The sequence below is a fragment of the Danio rerio genome, chromosome 17 (assembly GCF_049306965.1).
Source record: "Danio rerio strain Tuebingen ecotype United States chromosome 17, GRCz12tu, whole genome shotgun sequence".
NCBI lineage: Eukaryota > Metazoa > Chordata > Actinopteri > Cypriniformes > Danionidae > Danio > Danio rerio.
In genome coordinates this window covers 50,208,764-50,225,373 of record NC_133192.1, presented here as the reverse complement: position 1 = coordinate 50,225,373, position 16,610 = coordinate 50,208,764, and the positions used below count along the sequence as shown (strand labels likewise).

Here is a 16,610-nt window from a genome sequence, read left to right as displayed (position 1 = left end):
AATCCCCTTGAAGAGTTCTCAGGTGCTTCCTCTCTCTTCTAGCATTATTAATAACTCCTTGGTGCCTGGAGATCTTCTCAAGGAAAACACTGAAGAAGTTCTGCAAGACGAGCATCTCAGTGATGGAGACAATCCTCGGCCCGAGAATCTCCTTGGATCTCCGAAACTTCCTCTCAGGAACCAGGAGATTGATGTCTGGGAGGACTTGGACCGCAACCGGAACAGAATCAGTCCTGCTGTCTTGAAGGTACCAGAATGAAGTCATTCATCAAAATATTTCTCCATTGATACATGTTTTAAATTCTGCTTTCATTCCTTTCCAGATAGGAACTGATGATGAGCATAGCAACCAAGGCAATCAAAGCCCCCATGCTGGGCCTAGCATTGGTTCGCCAGTCCGAGTTCGCTCAGAGTTGGTGCCCTCAGATAGAGACACTCCTCTTCTGAGGAAACTGCGCAACATCCATAGCTTTGAACTGGAGAAGAGATTAACTTTGGAGCCCAAACCCAACACTGAGCGTTTTGTAGAAGCCTGGTAAGTCTCTTCTACAGGGGTTCCCAAACTTTTCGACACGCAAAATAAAAATGCCAGTGACTCGATATCCTCTGAGGTGGTTGTAAATATATAAACCTTGCACGCAATGGCCAAATTTACTAATAGACTCAAGTCTATTCTTCGTTTAGTTTTGAAGAACACCACTCGAAGACCATCTTCCATGTTCAGTTGTGGCCTGTATTGACTTTTAATGTACCTGAGGGCCATAAAGGTGTCGAAGTTTAATCTAGTGCCATAAAATCTGTCTGCTGCATTTGTTGGAAGCTATTGTTGGATCTTTAATATAATAATCCCTCAGGAGTCACAAATTACTAAAAGTTTAATAAAATAAATTCGATTTTTGGAAATTATGAAGTGACCCCCTGTCGCCTCACAGCAAGAAGGTCGCTGGGTATCTGGTTCGAACCTTGGCTCAGTTGGCGTTTCTGTGTGGAGTTTGCATGTTCTCCCTGCCTTCGCGTGAGTTTTTATGGGTACTCCGGTTTCCCCCACAGTCCAAAGACATGCGGTACAGGTGAATTGGGTAGGCTAAATTGTCCATAGTGTATGAGTGTGTGTGTGGATGTTTCCCAGGGATGGGTTGCGGCTGGAAGGGCATCTGCTGTGTAAAAACTTGCTGGATAAGTTGGCGGTTCATTCCGCTGTGGCGACCCCGGATTAATAAAGGGACCAAGCCGACAAGAAAATGAATGAATGAAGTGACCCCCTCATTGTCCTCCAGCTCCTCCCACCCATTTGGTTCAAGCAATTCAAGCAGTGATGCCTTGTTCTCTTCCCTCCTCTTCAATTAAGAAAGCAATTGTGTCCATTCTATTCACTGTACAGTGAGGAGGGATAGTTCACCTTCTTATTAAAGAGCTTCCAAATTCCAAATTTATTTCAAGAAATCAGTGACTTTTTGTTACTTTGCTTGTTATTTTGCTGCCACCACACAAATATTTGTAAACCAATCCTGAATGGGAAAAGGCGATAAAGGTGCATCAGGCACTAAAACTAGCATACAGAAGTGGTTCTCAATCCTCATTCTGTCTTTATATTTCATTCTTTATTTGTCATAGAATGTTCTATGCTGCAAGTGACCGCATTCTGGATTTTGACTATCACTTGTGCGGTGGCTCTGAACTGTCAAAGCTATTCTCAAACTTATTTACGGATGTAAGAATATAAAACCCGTTCCAAATTGTTAATGATAGACAACATTTTCGGAAGCAGTGTGCAAGTGTGAATGACACAGCATTATGTTGAATATATTTCTAACAATTGAAAATTTCAGATTCAGTGTGCAATGAATTTAAGCCTTCATTCTTTTGGTGTTTATGAGCAGTTCTGGGAAGCAGCCACCTGGTACAGCACAGGAACGATGCGCTGATGGTGTCCCTGGCATGGCCATATCCAACGGAAGTCCCACAGAGCGTGTTTGGCACTACGACGAGGAATTCCGCTCTGGCTCACCCAAGCCTGCCTCGCCAGGATCTCCTGAGCAGGGCGACGGTGCAGCCAATAGTGGCTTTGTCCATCTCAGCTCAGGTCTGCAAGATGTGGAGCTGCGCGATTGGGTGATGATTGAGAAAGTCTCTGACCTGCAGGACTTCAAGGAGTCAGCAGGAAGCAGCCCAGGACATGTAGCCAAACTCACTAATAGCCCTTCCGAAGAGTGTGAGGAGGAGCCTGAGGTTTTGCAGCCAATGGATGAGTCTCCGGATAAAGAATCTACTCCTAGTGCAGTTCAAGCAGATATACACATGTCTCACACAGTCCTTAGCCCACAAAGGATGGACCGGTTGGAACTCAGTGTATTCCCTGGTTCTGGAGGACCTCCTGTGACCCCCACCAGCCCTGGTGAGGCACTGGCTGAAGGAGCGCTCACACAGGTAACTATGTCTCAGAAAGATATTGTTTTGTCTTTTCAACATATTGTGTGCAGTCCTAAATGTGATCATGTGATCTTTAGACTAGTCTTGAAAGGTTTTCAAATAGAGTACTGCTTCTGACACTCTCTGTGCTATGTATGGCTTATCAAGACTGGTCTCAACAAGATTTCATCAGCACCATGACCTGAGGGTATCTGAGGATTAGACTGACAGTGCCCCTTAGTGGTTGGAAGTTGTATAATTTGGAAGAAACATAAGCAAACTTAGACTGTAGCTGAGGAATTCTTGGCAAAACTTTAGTCTGTTAGAAAACCAATTGGGGTATTTCTACTTTTTACTTAAATGGCCCATCTTAAACTTTCTCTTAAGAAACCTTCATTCACAGCACACACTCTGGTCAGCAGGTTAAAGGTGGTCTCTGGAAACTGCTCACCTGTCAGCCACAGTAATGAGATCCAGACAGCTCACTTTCGTCTCTGTGATGTAGGCCTATGTTAGTCTAAGTTAAGCTGATCCTGTTACCTGAGCTCTTGTATCCTCACTGCTCAGGTCAAGAGTCTGCAGTGTTGTAAAACTACACAGAACTGACCTTATGTGATAGAATGCTGCAGATTTAAGCATAATACCAACCCTACAAAAGTTGATTTAACTTCAAATAGGGACTTTCGCACTGAAGCATATTTTTATTTTATAGTTCGTATAATGCTTTTTGTTGTGTCCACTGCAGATAAACTAGGAATGATGTTATTTATAGGGATTATTTTTGGGGAGAACTAAATTAGCTCCTGGGCGAGGCAGTGGCGCAGTAGGTAGTGCTGTCGCCTCACAGCAAGAAGGTCGCTGGTTCGAACCTCGGCTCAGTTGGCGTTTCTGTGTGGAGTTTGCATGTTCTCCATGCCTTCGCGTGGGTTTCCTCCGGGTGCTCAATTTCCCCCACAGTCCAAAGACATGCGGTACAGGTGAATTGGGTTGGCTAAATTGTCCATAGTGTGTGTGTGTGTGTGTGTGAGAATGTGTGCTGGATAAGTTGGCGGTTCATTCTGCTGTGGCGACCCTGGATTAATAAAGGGACTAAGTTGAAAAAAATATTAATAAATGAATGAATGAATGAATAAATTAGCTCCTGGTTCAACCCTGCTCCTTGGAACCAACAAACCTGCAGAGTCCAGCTTAGGGTTAGTCAAAGGCGATTGTTTTGGACATTTTGTCAGTAAAGCCAGATCTGCAATCAGTAGTAAATCTCCAGTGCATTCTTTCAGATGGAACAGTATTTACAACACGCAGTCATAGTCCACTGACAAGCTACTCAATATCGCTTTTTATTATCACAGACGATCACATGATTTTCTCTCCTCCAGTTGTTGATTTTGTTGAATGCAGTACTTGATGTCACTGTCAGCTGGCACACTTCCGAATTCCTATGGTGTCAGAATGATGCAAATGCCACCAGGAAATTGTCCTTGGGGAAACTTTAGATCTTAGGGGACCAGCATGGTGACTTGTCCCTATAACTGAGTTTATATAACTGCCTGGTGAAAAAGCCTCTAATGTCTGTCTGTGAACTTTTTAGATTTTGCATTCTTTCTGTCTACAGTACATGTGTGCAGCTTTACCCACCTGCTTCATCTCACTCCTTCATTAACTCCTACTATCTTCCTGTTTATTTTAATCACTTTTTACTCAACATTACTACCCAACAACCCCCACCCATCCCCCTAAATTCACCTCACAAAATCATCTTTGCCTCCTTTCCACTGATCCCCGCTTTTGCTTTTCTAGCTTCCAACCTCTCCTGCATCCCAACCCGAGGAGCTTGTGGCAAGGACGTGCAGCCCTCTGCACTTGCGTTCCCCTAGCCCACACACCCTCCTAACCACCCTGTCGGACCCCCTGCACCAGCGCGCTCCACCTGGGATGCGCCGTAGCCAATCTGCAGACTACCAAAACCATCCTTCCTCCTACACCTCCTCGTGCCACGGCTCACTGCCACTACCTTCCCAGCCCCGCGCTGCTCATTCACCTGGACGCAGGAAACTTCCTGCCATTCCAGCAACTGCCGCAAACACCAAGTTCCCCTCAGTCATACGAATCACCCGTGCACAGCTTCAGCAGGTGAATAGGCACTCCCATTCCGTGCTTCCCATAACCTCGGCCATCGCTTCCCACTAAACATGTCTTCTCTTCAGTCTTACAACTTACGTTTGTTGTTGTTGTTGTATTTGAATGTAGTAGTACTCCTGTTTTTAAGTGTGCTCTCTCCTCAGACAACCCCGGGAATGTTGTTCAGTCTGTTATGCATGCCCAGTAAAGTTTTCTGTCCAGGTTTTGTCCTTCTAAAACTGGATAGGTAATAGCTTTGTTCCTTGTAATCCTAGTGAAGTGCCTACAAAACAAGCTTAGGAAAATAAAAACCTAAAAACACAAATATAGCATAACTAAAATTTTAAGTTTGTCCAAATCTACTTCTGGCAAGTTGTCTGGCAATTCTCTATTACAGTGCCACTGCTAGCAGTTACATTGCCCCTTGTGTTGTTCACAGAGGTATCCAATCTTGAATTAGCTTGGCAGAATGCTAGCTTGAAACTCTTTAGGCATCCGTTTCAAGTCAAGTCTCGTGCTTCAGTCACTAGGTTTAGGAGCAAAGCTTATGAGTGTCCATTCTTCTGAAAATGTTTCTAACCACCTTTTATCTGGTTTAATCCTTTACCTGTCAGGTTTTATGTACTTTTCAATATAGGTGTGTAAACCAGGTGTATCTAATCTTGCTCCAGGAGGATGTAAAATTTAGCTCCAGTCTCAAACAAACATGCCTAAAGCAGCTAATTAAGGTTTTTTCCATGACTAAAAATGTCATGCTAGTTGGCGTGAAACAAGTCAGAGCTAAATTTGGTGGAATGTTGGCACTCCTGGAGCAGGGCTGGATGCTCTGGGTCTAAAGGATATTAAAAACTTGTAGTCTTTGTCTCTCAGTAACATTAAAATGTGTATGGTTCAGGGGCGGACTGGCCATCTGGCAATTCTGGCAAATGCCAGAAGGGCCGGACCAATTTTTAAATGTGGGCCGGTCAGTTTTTTTTTTTTTTTAATATGTATTGCTCTTACGTGCAGGCAGCTTTTATGTCTTGCTAGATGTGATATTATGATGATAAAAAAAATAAAAATAATAATAAATGTTAAGCATTTGGCCTTATTGGTGACGGCCGCCTGATTTCAAGATGGGCCGACCCAATCCGAGGTTACCCGGACGTAATCAAAACCCGGCAAGAATGTCATATTATTTCACCATCTGTACACCAAAATAAATAGTAAATGTCCATGTCCGTGGGTGGATTGTGTCGGTGTGGTAATGTGGGCTGATGTGGCTACAGTGCCAGGGCTGAATTTTTGTCCCAGTCCGCCCCTTGTGTGGTTTGTCAGACATCGATTTTTATCTGCATGCAAGCATGTTTGGTTAAGCATTCGCATCAAGATGAATCTTAATAGTTTTCTCCTGGTTGACATCGTGAATCTGTGTGATGATATATACATATGCTAATTTTCTCTGTCCCTTTCTCAGCTGACAGCTCAGCGACCCTCTGCGATGTCCTCCCAATGCGCATCTGACTGCGGTTCACTGGAGAGGCGTGATACTGACAATGGTAACAATGGGATGCATCCACAAGACAACACAGCTGACATCAACTCCCCACAGGAGCAGGCTGCTTTCCAGCTCACTAACCTTGTGAATGTTGAGGTGGATCCTTTGCTAAATGGGAATGGCCATCAGAAACCTTCAAGCCCAGTGCCAAGCCTGATCCCGTCTCCACGCACTCCTCCTTCTCCACGCAGTCCGATTCTAATGAACGGCTGTCATACGCCACCTTCAGACACACGAAGAAATGGCAACGAGCAGCTTCAAGTACTAAAAGACCTCAACAGTGACTCTCTAACCCTCGAGCATGTGAATGATCCCACACTGGAGGAGGGCAAGGAGAATGCTCCTGCTACTAATGGCCACTCTTCTCCAGCCTCCACTCCCAAACAAGACCCCAGCCGTCGGCACAGCCGCATCCCAGTGTTTGAACCGTCTAGCATCCTAGATCCCCCACATGGATCTGCTAAAGAGAAGCTGCTCCAGAGGAGGGTTCACCACTTTCCACTCTCCCCCTCTGCTTCCCCATCGCTGTCCTCTGACAGGCGGGCCATCATGATTGCCATGCAGCGGGACCAGATATCTTCTGCCTCTTCTGAACGCTCTCAAGATGACGAGTCGCTTATGGGATCTCGTTCTGATCGTCATGGAGATGACGCCCTCTCACTGTCCTCATCCTCCAGCCCACTTTTACGAAAGAGCAAGATACCTCGGCCAGTTACCCCAACATCTAGCATGGAAACCCTTACTGGACAATTCATGCCACGTCCACCACCAGGCAAACCTCCTAGCCGCTCCAATGTGGATGGAAGGTGAGTATTTTGGCCGAACAAAGTCATCATAAAGTTTGCCTATTATTTGTTAAATTAGAGCAGGGATGTCAATCTCAGCTCCTGGAAGGCCACAGTCCTGCACAGTGCAGTTCCAACCCTGCTCCAACACACTTCCCTGCTGAAAAATCCAGCTTAAACCAGCCTAGGCTGGTTGGCTGGTTTTAGCTGGTTGACCAGCCTGGTTTTAGAGGGGTTTTGGCCATTTCCAGGCTGGTTTCCAGCCATTTCCAGCCTGGTCTTAGCTGGTCAGGCTGGAAAATGACCAGCCAAATCCAGCTAAAACCAGTTTGACCAGCCTGGTTTAAGCTGGACATAGCTGGTTTTGGCTGGACTCCCAGCTTGGCTAGGCTGGTCAAGCTGGTTTTAGCTGGTTATCTTCCAGCCTGACCAGCTAAGACCAGGCTGGAAATGGCTGGAAACCAGCCTGGAAGTGGCCAAAACCCCTCTAAAACCTGCCTGGTCGACCAGCTAATACCAGCCAACCAGCCTAGGCTGGTTTAAGCTGGATTTTTCAGCAGGGTTAAGCTGCAGTCACACTGGACTTTTCTCCCCATAGGCTTCCATTTATCCGCACGCGAATGCGTCAGACCAGAAGCACAAGTTTACTGCTTTGTAAAGGTCAAGCTTGGTGAACTCTGACCTGCGAAATCGCATCACTTGACTACATGAGCCCAATCAAGGATCAAAATGTGACCTGTCTGGACAGAAATTTAAAACATGGACCAATCGCTCGCTTTTTTAACGTCTAATTATCTTGTTTAATCCCGCCCCTTTTCGCAGCGCTGTTCGACAGAATTTCACACACAAACTCTAGTGTGACCGCAGCTTTACCTGTAGGATTCAAAGAAAGCTTAAGGACTTAATTAGTTTGATCAGGTGTGTTTAATTAGGGTTGGAACTAAACAGTGCAGAGCTGCGGCCCTCCAGCAAATGAGTTTGACAGCCCTGAATTAGAGCATTTACATTTCTTAATTTAGCAGATGCTATTATTCAGAGAGACTTAATATATAAAGTATATAAATGTTATGCTTCCTAATTTTAGCATGAACAAGTTAAAGTCAAGTATAGCCGAACTTTGTTGTCATTCCGCTACATGTGTGGACATACAGAGAAATTAAATGTGGTGTCTCGCAGGATCACGGTGCTACATGAATTAATCATAAATACATACACAACACCCCAGGTAAAAAAAAAAAAAAGTGCACTAAAATGCACTTTATTTAAGTATACTTAGTACACTTTTCAGTAATGTACTAAAAGTGCTCTATTTTTGCACACTAATTTTGTACTTAATGTACTAAACGATAGTATTAAGTCTATGTTAAGATAAACTTAATACCATCTAAGTGTACTCAACTGTGCTATTTTGAGACACCCTGAAATTGAACTAAAATGTGCTTTTAACATACTATATCTGTATTAAAAAAAAAAAAAAAAAAAAAAAAATATATATATATATATATATATATATATATATATATATATATATAGTTACAACTAGAAATACACTTGAACCCTACTTTTAAACATTTAAATATATTTATGACTAATTTAAAGTATAATAGTAATATATTAAAAGAATATACAAATTGTAAAAAAAGTGTGCTAAATACTGAATTAAAAGTGCTCTCCCCAAACTAATTTTGTATTTAATTTACTAAAAATTAGTATTAAGTACATTTTAAGATAAACTTAAGTACATCTAAGTGTACTCAACTGTGCTATTATGAGACACCATGAAGCTGATCTAAAATGTGCTTTTAACATACTAAACATTTATTTAAAGAATATATTTTGAAGGGATCCCAGGTAAAAAAAAAATATCATTAAATGCAATTAAAATACACTTAAATACCCGCAAATACATTTTTAGTACATTGTTATTTTTTTGTGTTAAATAAAAATTTGATGGTTTTACACCTTAAATATACTAATTAAAAGTATGTTTATACTTCAGTAGGACTTTAGTACACTTGACAAAAGTATACTAAATACCAGTAATACATTTAAATACATTTTTAGTGTACTACCAGGGTTCAACGCTAAGGATTTTTTCTTCTGGCCCAATCGGACCAGTGGTTCCGATTTTTACTTGCCCTGCCAATATTTTCTCTGGTCCCACCAAAAAAAAAAGTTAATTTCTTAGTCACAAATAATAAAAAAATGTCAAAATGTTTGTAAATATAGAATTTAAATATTTAAAATTTTTTTAATAAATGTGTAATGAGCAAAATTCAAAGTGTTTTGAAACAAAAGATGGCTAAAGACCTGCCAAACTAAGGGCAAACTGTACAAAAGATCACTTGATTTTTTTTTAGTCGTGGTGTACCGATGTTTATGTCTGCTTCCAAGACGTTAGAAACAAATGTTTTTCTTTAGCATCAAGGATGATGTTACGGCCATGTTGCTGTCTCTTCAGAGACAGCAACATAATAATAATAATAATAATGATGATAATGATAATAATGATAATTTTTATTTATATAGCGCCTTATTAGAGCTTAAGGACACTTTACAAGGAATGCGACAACAAGATAAACAAACATACATGAAGACAAATATAACACACTGGAATTACAAAAACAAGACCTAGGAGACATATGAGCAGAGTGGAGGTGGATCAGATAAAGTAGTCAGTTTGGCAGATCAGAGGCGAAGCATTCAGAAAATAAGTGAGTCTTAAAAAAGGATTTGAATTCAGAGATATTATTAGCAGAGCGGAGTGAGCGTGGTAGTGAGTTCCAGAGTTTGGGTGCAATAACACTAAATGATCTGCCCCCCATTGAAAAGAGGCGGTACCGAGGGACAGCGAGAAGGCCAGAGTCAGCGGAACGTAATGAACGAGTTGGGGTGTAGGGGACAAGCATGCTGCAGAGATAGGAGGGAGCTAGGCTATTTAGGGATCTAAATGCAAGGAGGAGAATTTTGAATTTAATGCGATAAGCAACTGGGAGCCAATGGAGGTCGTACAAAATTGGGGCTATGTGAGCAGAACGTTTGGTAAAAGTGGTATAAGGAAAATACGTACTGTTTCTCAATTCTAAAACTGTATTTGCACGCAATTGACAAATAATCACAGGCAAATTAAACTTTAGTAACAAGGCAGCAGTGGCCCGATCGGGCCAGTAACGATCCTGTCTACTGTCCCGAGCATCTCACACGCTGGCCCCGGGCCATCGGGCAGTTCTTATTGTTGAGCCCTGACTACAATAAAGTACACTACAGAAAAAACACCCAAAAGAGTTGTAAACAGACATACAAGGGAAATCCAGAATCGTAGTCAAAGGATCAGGCGTGTGGTCAGAAGGCAGGCGGCAGACTAAGACAAACGGGCTAACAAAGGCTAGGGTCAAAACACAGGAAAGTCGGCAGCTAGCTCTCTGCAACTCTCACATGGTCGCCCACTGAAGCTAAGCAGGGCTGCGCCCGGTCAGTACCTGGATGGGAGACCACATGGGAAAGCTAGGTTGCTGCCGGAAGTGGTGTTAGTGAGGCCAGCAGGGGGCGCCCAACCTGCGGTCTGTGTGGGTCCTAATGCCCCAGTATAGTGACGGGGACGCTATACTGCTCAGTGAGCGCCGTCTTTCGGATGAGACGTTAAATCGAGGTCCCGACTCTCTGTGGTCGTTAAAAATCCCAGGATGTCCTTCGAAAAGAGTAGGGGTTTAACCCCGGCATCCTGGCCAAATCTGCCCTCTGGCCTTTGTCCATCATGGCCTCCTAACCATCCCCATATTCCAATTGGCTTCATCGCTGTCTCCTCTCCACCAATCAGCTGGTGTGTGGTGTGCGGTCTGGCGCAAAATGGCTGCCGTCGCGTCATCCAGGTGGATGCTGCACACTGGTGGTAGATGAGGAGATCCCCCCCATTGTGTGTAAAGCGCTTTGAGTGCCCAGAAAAGCGCTATATAAATGTAAGGAATTATTATTATTATTATTAAAACAAGACTAGGAAACGCATTGTAGTGTTACTTTCCAGTTAATAAGACTCAGCAATGTGAATGAGTGAGTGTAGTGTAAAGCACACTTTTGAAAAACAGACTAATAAAACTCTTTTGGATGTTTTTCTGTAGTGTACTTTATTGTAGTACACTAAAAATTTATTTAAGTATTACTGGTATTTAGTATACTTTTGTCAAGTGTACTAAAATCCTTCTGAAGTATAAACATACTTTTAATTAGTATAAATAACATATATTACACTATATATATTATAGTGTAAAACCATCAAACTTTTATTTCACACAAAAAATAACAATTTACTAAAAATGTATTTGCAGGTATTTAAGTGTATTTTAATTGCATTTAATTATATATATTTTTTGTACCTGGGACTGGATATAATAGTCATTAAAAAAAAAAAAAAAACATGCATAACTAACATATGTGTGTAGTTAAGTATCTTCTGTAGCATACTATAATACAGGGTTTAGAAGTACATTCACATGAGACTTACCAATGTCATGCAGGATATTGTGTAAAAGGTATTAAAGGTGAATATTGTGCAAAAGAGGTATTTTAGTTTAGTTTAGAGTTTAAAAACTTTATTAATCCCCTTGGGGCAATTCATTCTGACCTGGTGGTGCTTCACATATAACAAGAATAACACACTTAACACAATAAACACCAACACTTAACATCAAATAAACACACACACACACACAAAAAGAAAATCTCTAACAATAATAAATAATAATAACTAATAATAATAGTCCATCGATTAACTACATTTATTATATAACTAAATGGCTTCAGTCACAAAAGTAAATTTATAACAATTTGTAGAGCATCTTATTGTCCGGCGAGGCAGTGGCGCAGTAGGTAGTGCTGTTGCCTCACAGCAAGAAGGTCGCTGGTTCGAACCTCGGCTCAGTTGGCATTTCTGTGTGAAGTTTGCATGTTCTCCCTGCCTTTGCATGGGTTTCCTCCGGGTATAATACCCTACAGTTACGGTTTCCCCTACAGTCCAAAGAAATGCGATACAGGTGAATTGGGTAGGCTAAATAGTGTATGAGTATTAGATGTATGAGTGTATGAGTGTGTGTTTGGATGTTTCCCAGAGATGGGTTGCGGCTGGAAGGCCATCCGCTGCTTAAAAACTTGCTGGATAAGTTGGTGGTTCCGGGATTAATAAAGGGACTAAGCCGACAAGAAAATAAATGAATGAATCTTATTGTCCTCAAACGTCGCCCGAGTGGTATCAAAATATTTGTTCAAACAAAACAACAAACTGAAGCACGCACGCAAGTCTACCAGTCGCCACAAGAGCAGCGCCTGGAAGTTTTTTATAACATTAGGGTTTATTATTGTGCAAGAGTTATTTGAGATTGACGCAAGCAGTGCAACATGACTGTGGTACATAGTAAACATCGTTTTCATTAATGAGTTCTTGTTGGATGGAGTTTAAATAAAATGTGTAAGAGAGAAGAGTGTTTCTACAAAAAAACATTCCTGGAAAACAGGAATGGTCCAAAAACAGAGCCTTGTGGGACTTCACGTGTTATGGATGTGCACGTTGACTGTCTGATACTCGGATAGGACACTACAAGACCTTCCCTTAAAGCCCTACTCAGTTTTTCAGCCTATGTTTTGGTCAACAGTATCAAATGCATCACTGAGGTCAATACTAGTGCTGCTAATTTGCCTCTGTCTGCATTTAGGAAAATATCATTTCATTTGTTATATTTATGATGGCTAGACTTACAAGTGAGGATATAAGATGCGTGTTAAATCATCAGAAAGCAGCAGTACATAAATGCTATGCTTTCAAATTATTAGCATAAACAAGTTAAACAGGAATGGTCCAAAAACAGAGCCTTGGGTGACTCCACATGTCACTGATGTGCACTTTGACTTTCTGACGTATGCATATCAAACTACAAGACCTTCCCTGAATGCCCTACCCAGTTTTCCAGCCTATCCAAAGGTTTTGATCAACAGTATCAAATGCTTCACTGAGATTAATACCAGCGCTGCTAATTTGCCTCTGACTGCAGTTAGGAAAATATCATTTCATTATTATTATATGATGGTTGACTTTATAAAATAATGTGATCACCTGTGTGACACACACTTAAGAATTGCATGATACGTTCCAAAAATGAGGAGTGTCAATGAGGAAGTATCTGGGACATACAGAGAGGAAATCAAAACGTATGACTTTCTAGACCAGGGGTTCCCAAACTTTTCAGCCCGCGACCCCCAAAATAACAATGCCAGTGACTTGCGACCCCCAATATCCTCTGAGGTGGTTATAAATACAGAAACCTTGCATGCAATGACGCAGACACACCAATTAAATTTGTGTCAGTGCTTTAAATGTGCCAGAAAGTTTAACCTGAAGTTATAAAATCAAAATGCATCTGACGCTATTGCTGCCTTTAATATAATGTAATTACCCCAGGGGTCGCAATCCAATAGAACTAGTAACTATAAGCTACTATAGTAACTATATAGTAACTATAAACGACTATTTTTATTTTCAGTATAGTTATGGATAAAATATGTTAATTCTTATGGTTTAATAAAAATAAATAGATTTTTGGAAATCACCAGGCGACCCCCCCTTCATTGTCACGCGACCCCTCGGGGGGTCCCGACCCCCACTTTGAGAACCACTGTTCTAGACCACCAGGATTCTTGCTTGCTCCCATAGACGTTCAGTATGTTCACCACACTTGAGCCCAGTTTCAGTGATATTTTATACCTCTATCATTACGCTTACCCCTTTCTCAGACAGGCTATTCTGAACATCTTATCAACTGATCTGTCTACTATTTAGCAGCCGCTTAAAACACCTTAACCTCTTTATTAATACCTAGCAACTACCCAGAACCTGTTTGTAATTACAAATGAGTTGACCAACTGCCACCTAGCCAACACCAAGAACACAATAGCCAGATCATCAGGCTCCTAGAAAGTACCTAGACATTTATGATTACAAAAACGGTAAATGCTACACTGTAAAAAATAAATCCGTAAAATTTACGGTAAAAAAACGGCAGCTGGGGTTGCCAGTACTTTACCGTTAAAAACACGGTACTAACCATAAAAGTAATTTTTAATTTTTAAGGTAAACTACTGTATTTTATTAATTTATGGAAGTAATATTTCTGTATTTTGAATGATCAACATCTACACATCTTTTGTTACACAGTTAGACACGTTAGCACACCTACATGGAGGTGGTGATGAGGAAGTTACATAACGAACCAATGCTCAACACAAACAACTTTTCCCACAAGCAGAAAAGAGTATAAGCATATAGAAGGTGCTCAGTGTCATTCACACAGCTACTAAACCCTAGTATGGTAACACGCATAAAATTAAAGTCATAAAATAAACATTGTTTATCAATATTAGATGTGACATAAATCTATAATATACATAACCGATGGGGAAACAACTAAAAAGATCCATATTAATGTCAACAAAATGCATAAAAAGTTATGTGCCATGCAAGAAATTCTAGGTCAATTTACGGTTATTCGCCGTATATATTAAGGAAACATACCGTTAATCAGGTAACAGATTTGTACTGTAGCACTTTTACAGTTTTTTACCGGAAATCACGGCCATTTTTTACAGTGTAGGTAGTTCTGTGTGATTCCTACGTTTGTTGTTTTGTTGCTATAATGGTGCTCTCGGTGGATACTTAGCTGTAGTCAATGCCTTTAGATTAATTGCTATGGTATTCTGGGCGATAGTAGATTGGCTTCTTTTTGATCATTTCATAAGTTCTTCATACAGTATTTTTTTTTTTCATCTGTTTCATGCTATGATGGCAAATGTATTTTTATAGCACATTTACAACATACACATTTACTGAAAAGGGATTAAAAAGAATCATAAAATTATCCTAACAGAAGCAGAATTAAAAACAATGTAAAATACCAATAATTTTGACTTGGTTTTTATGTGCTTGATCTCTCCAGTTTTAACTTTTAACAGCAGATTGTTTTAGTACATCCCATTTGTAATTTTGATATGAGTTGGCAGAGGGAGCCGGTAGTCAGTGAGTAACAGTGCTTTAGATCTAAGTGTCATTTGCATAGCTGTGGTAAGTGATTTGGTTCTTTCTCAACATTAGGCTCAGTAAGAGCATGAACAGGTTAATGAGGTAGGATCTGGAGCATCTTTACAACAAAAGAATTCCAGTACTACCTGGGAGAAAAAGAGACTTTATAAGGAGACCCAGAACCCACCTTCTGTAGAAAACTGAAGAAGAATGTTTAAAAATTCAGCCATTGACATTAATAGTAATAGTAGGATCAAAAAATACGGAAGTCACTTTTCAGAATATCTTCCTTTGAGTTTAACATAAGAAAGAAACTCAAACAGGGTTGAACTATCCCTTTGATAGAATAACAGTATTTTTTAAATATTTGTGTATGGTGTTTGTTAAATATCCTTACTAAGGCATTTAAGCAGAACCTCTTTGCTATTTTCTAATTAATTAAGTCTATTTTTATCTAAAGTGCTAAAATCCTCATTTGTTTAAACAAGATAAACAGGAATGGTGCAAGAACAGAGCCTTGTGGGACTCCACATGTCATGGATGTCCACTTTGATTTCTGATATTTACATAGTAAACTAAAAGACCTTTGTTGAAAGCCCTACCTAGTTTTCCAGCCTATCAAAAAGTATGTTTTCATCAACTGTGTCAAATGCAGCACTTTAATACCACCACTGCTAATTTGCCTGTGTCTGCATTTAGTCAAATATCCGTCATTTGTTATTTTTATGATTCCCATCTCTGTACAATAATATGGTCTGAAGCCAGATTGAAAATTGGCCAAGTATCCATTTGAGCTAAATATCCTGTTTAGCTGATTAAAAAAAACTATCCTAACCTTTTGCCTATAAAAGGAGGATTTAAGTTTGGTCTGTTGTTGGTAAATATGGTGTTATTTATCTTCTCAGACTTTAAAAATGGTTTAGAATAAAGCGAGGTATTTCAGTATACACGTTCTCTTCCAAGATTTTACCACCAATTGCCTTTAAAATGCTAAATAAGAATTAAAAGGATAACTTAATTTATTTGACGATAACATGATGGAGGAGTCACTTTTTAAAACCGTTCTCTCAAAAAAAGGGATTTTTTTGCTGCTTGTTTAAACTATTTATTTAAAATGAGCAGAAAAAATTATTGAGATTTTATTGGGACAACGTATTTGTTTTTTGTTTAATCCAATTTGATAAGTTAACATAATCGATTTGTGTTGGGACAACATAAACTAATTGTGTGGAACCCTGAATTTGTTTTGTGTCTCATGTTTTTTTGAGGCAAAGATATATTCTGTTAATTACCCCTTAGTTCAGTGGTCCCCAGCTCCCGCACTTAGGACAGGTACTGGTATCTGAATCTAGAAGATCAGTTACATCTCAGTCATTTAAGTACCAAAATTTAACCCACAAGTAGGGCTGCTCGATTTTGGAAAAAATCATAATGACAATTATTTTGGTCATAATTGTAATCACGATTATTCTAAACGATTATTAGTTGAAGTCAAAATTATTAGCGCTCCTGAGAATTTTGTTTTTTTAAATAACTATTTCCCAAATTATGTTAAACAGAGCAAGGAATTTTAACAGTATTTCCTCTAATATTTTTTTTCTTCTGGAGAAAGTCTTATTTGTTTTATTTTAGCTAGAATAAAAGCAGATTTAATTATTTTAAAACCCATTTTAAGGTCAGTATTATTAGCCCCCTTAAGCAA

General features: G+C 40.1%; 2 protein-coding genes across 4 annotated transcripts in view; one reads left to right on the top strand and one right to left on the bottom strand.

The window, feature by feature from the left end:
* LOC110438063 (uncharacterized) overlaps window positions 1-16,610 on the bottom strand; it is a 74,042-nt gene that overhangs the window by 12,143 nt on the left and 45,289 nt on the right. The gene's annotated exons all lie outside the window — the stretch shown is intronic.
* Window positions 1-16,610, top strand: part of ttbk2a (tau tubulin kinase 2a) — a 39,043-nt gene that overhangs the window by 19,834 nt on the left and 2,599 nt on the right. The window contains exons 11-15 of one of the 2 annotated variants that reach the window (XM_002665239.8): window positions 43-247; window positions 324-535; window positions 1,881-2,427; window positions 4,207-4,539; window positions 5,984-6,870. In XM_002665239.8, the coding sequence (XP_002665285.3) occupies window positions 43-247; window positions 324-535; window positions 1,881-2,427; window positions 4,207-4,539; window positions 5,984-6,870 (2,184 nt within the window). The remainder of the gene's footprint in view (window positions 1-42; window positions 248-323; window positions 536-1,880; window positions 2,428-4,206; window positions 4,540-5,983; window positions 6,871-16,610) is intronic. The other variant, XM_009293263.5, reaches the window with a different exon arrangement.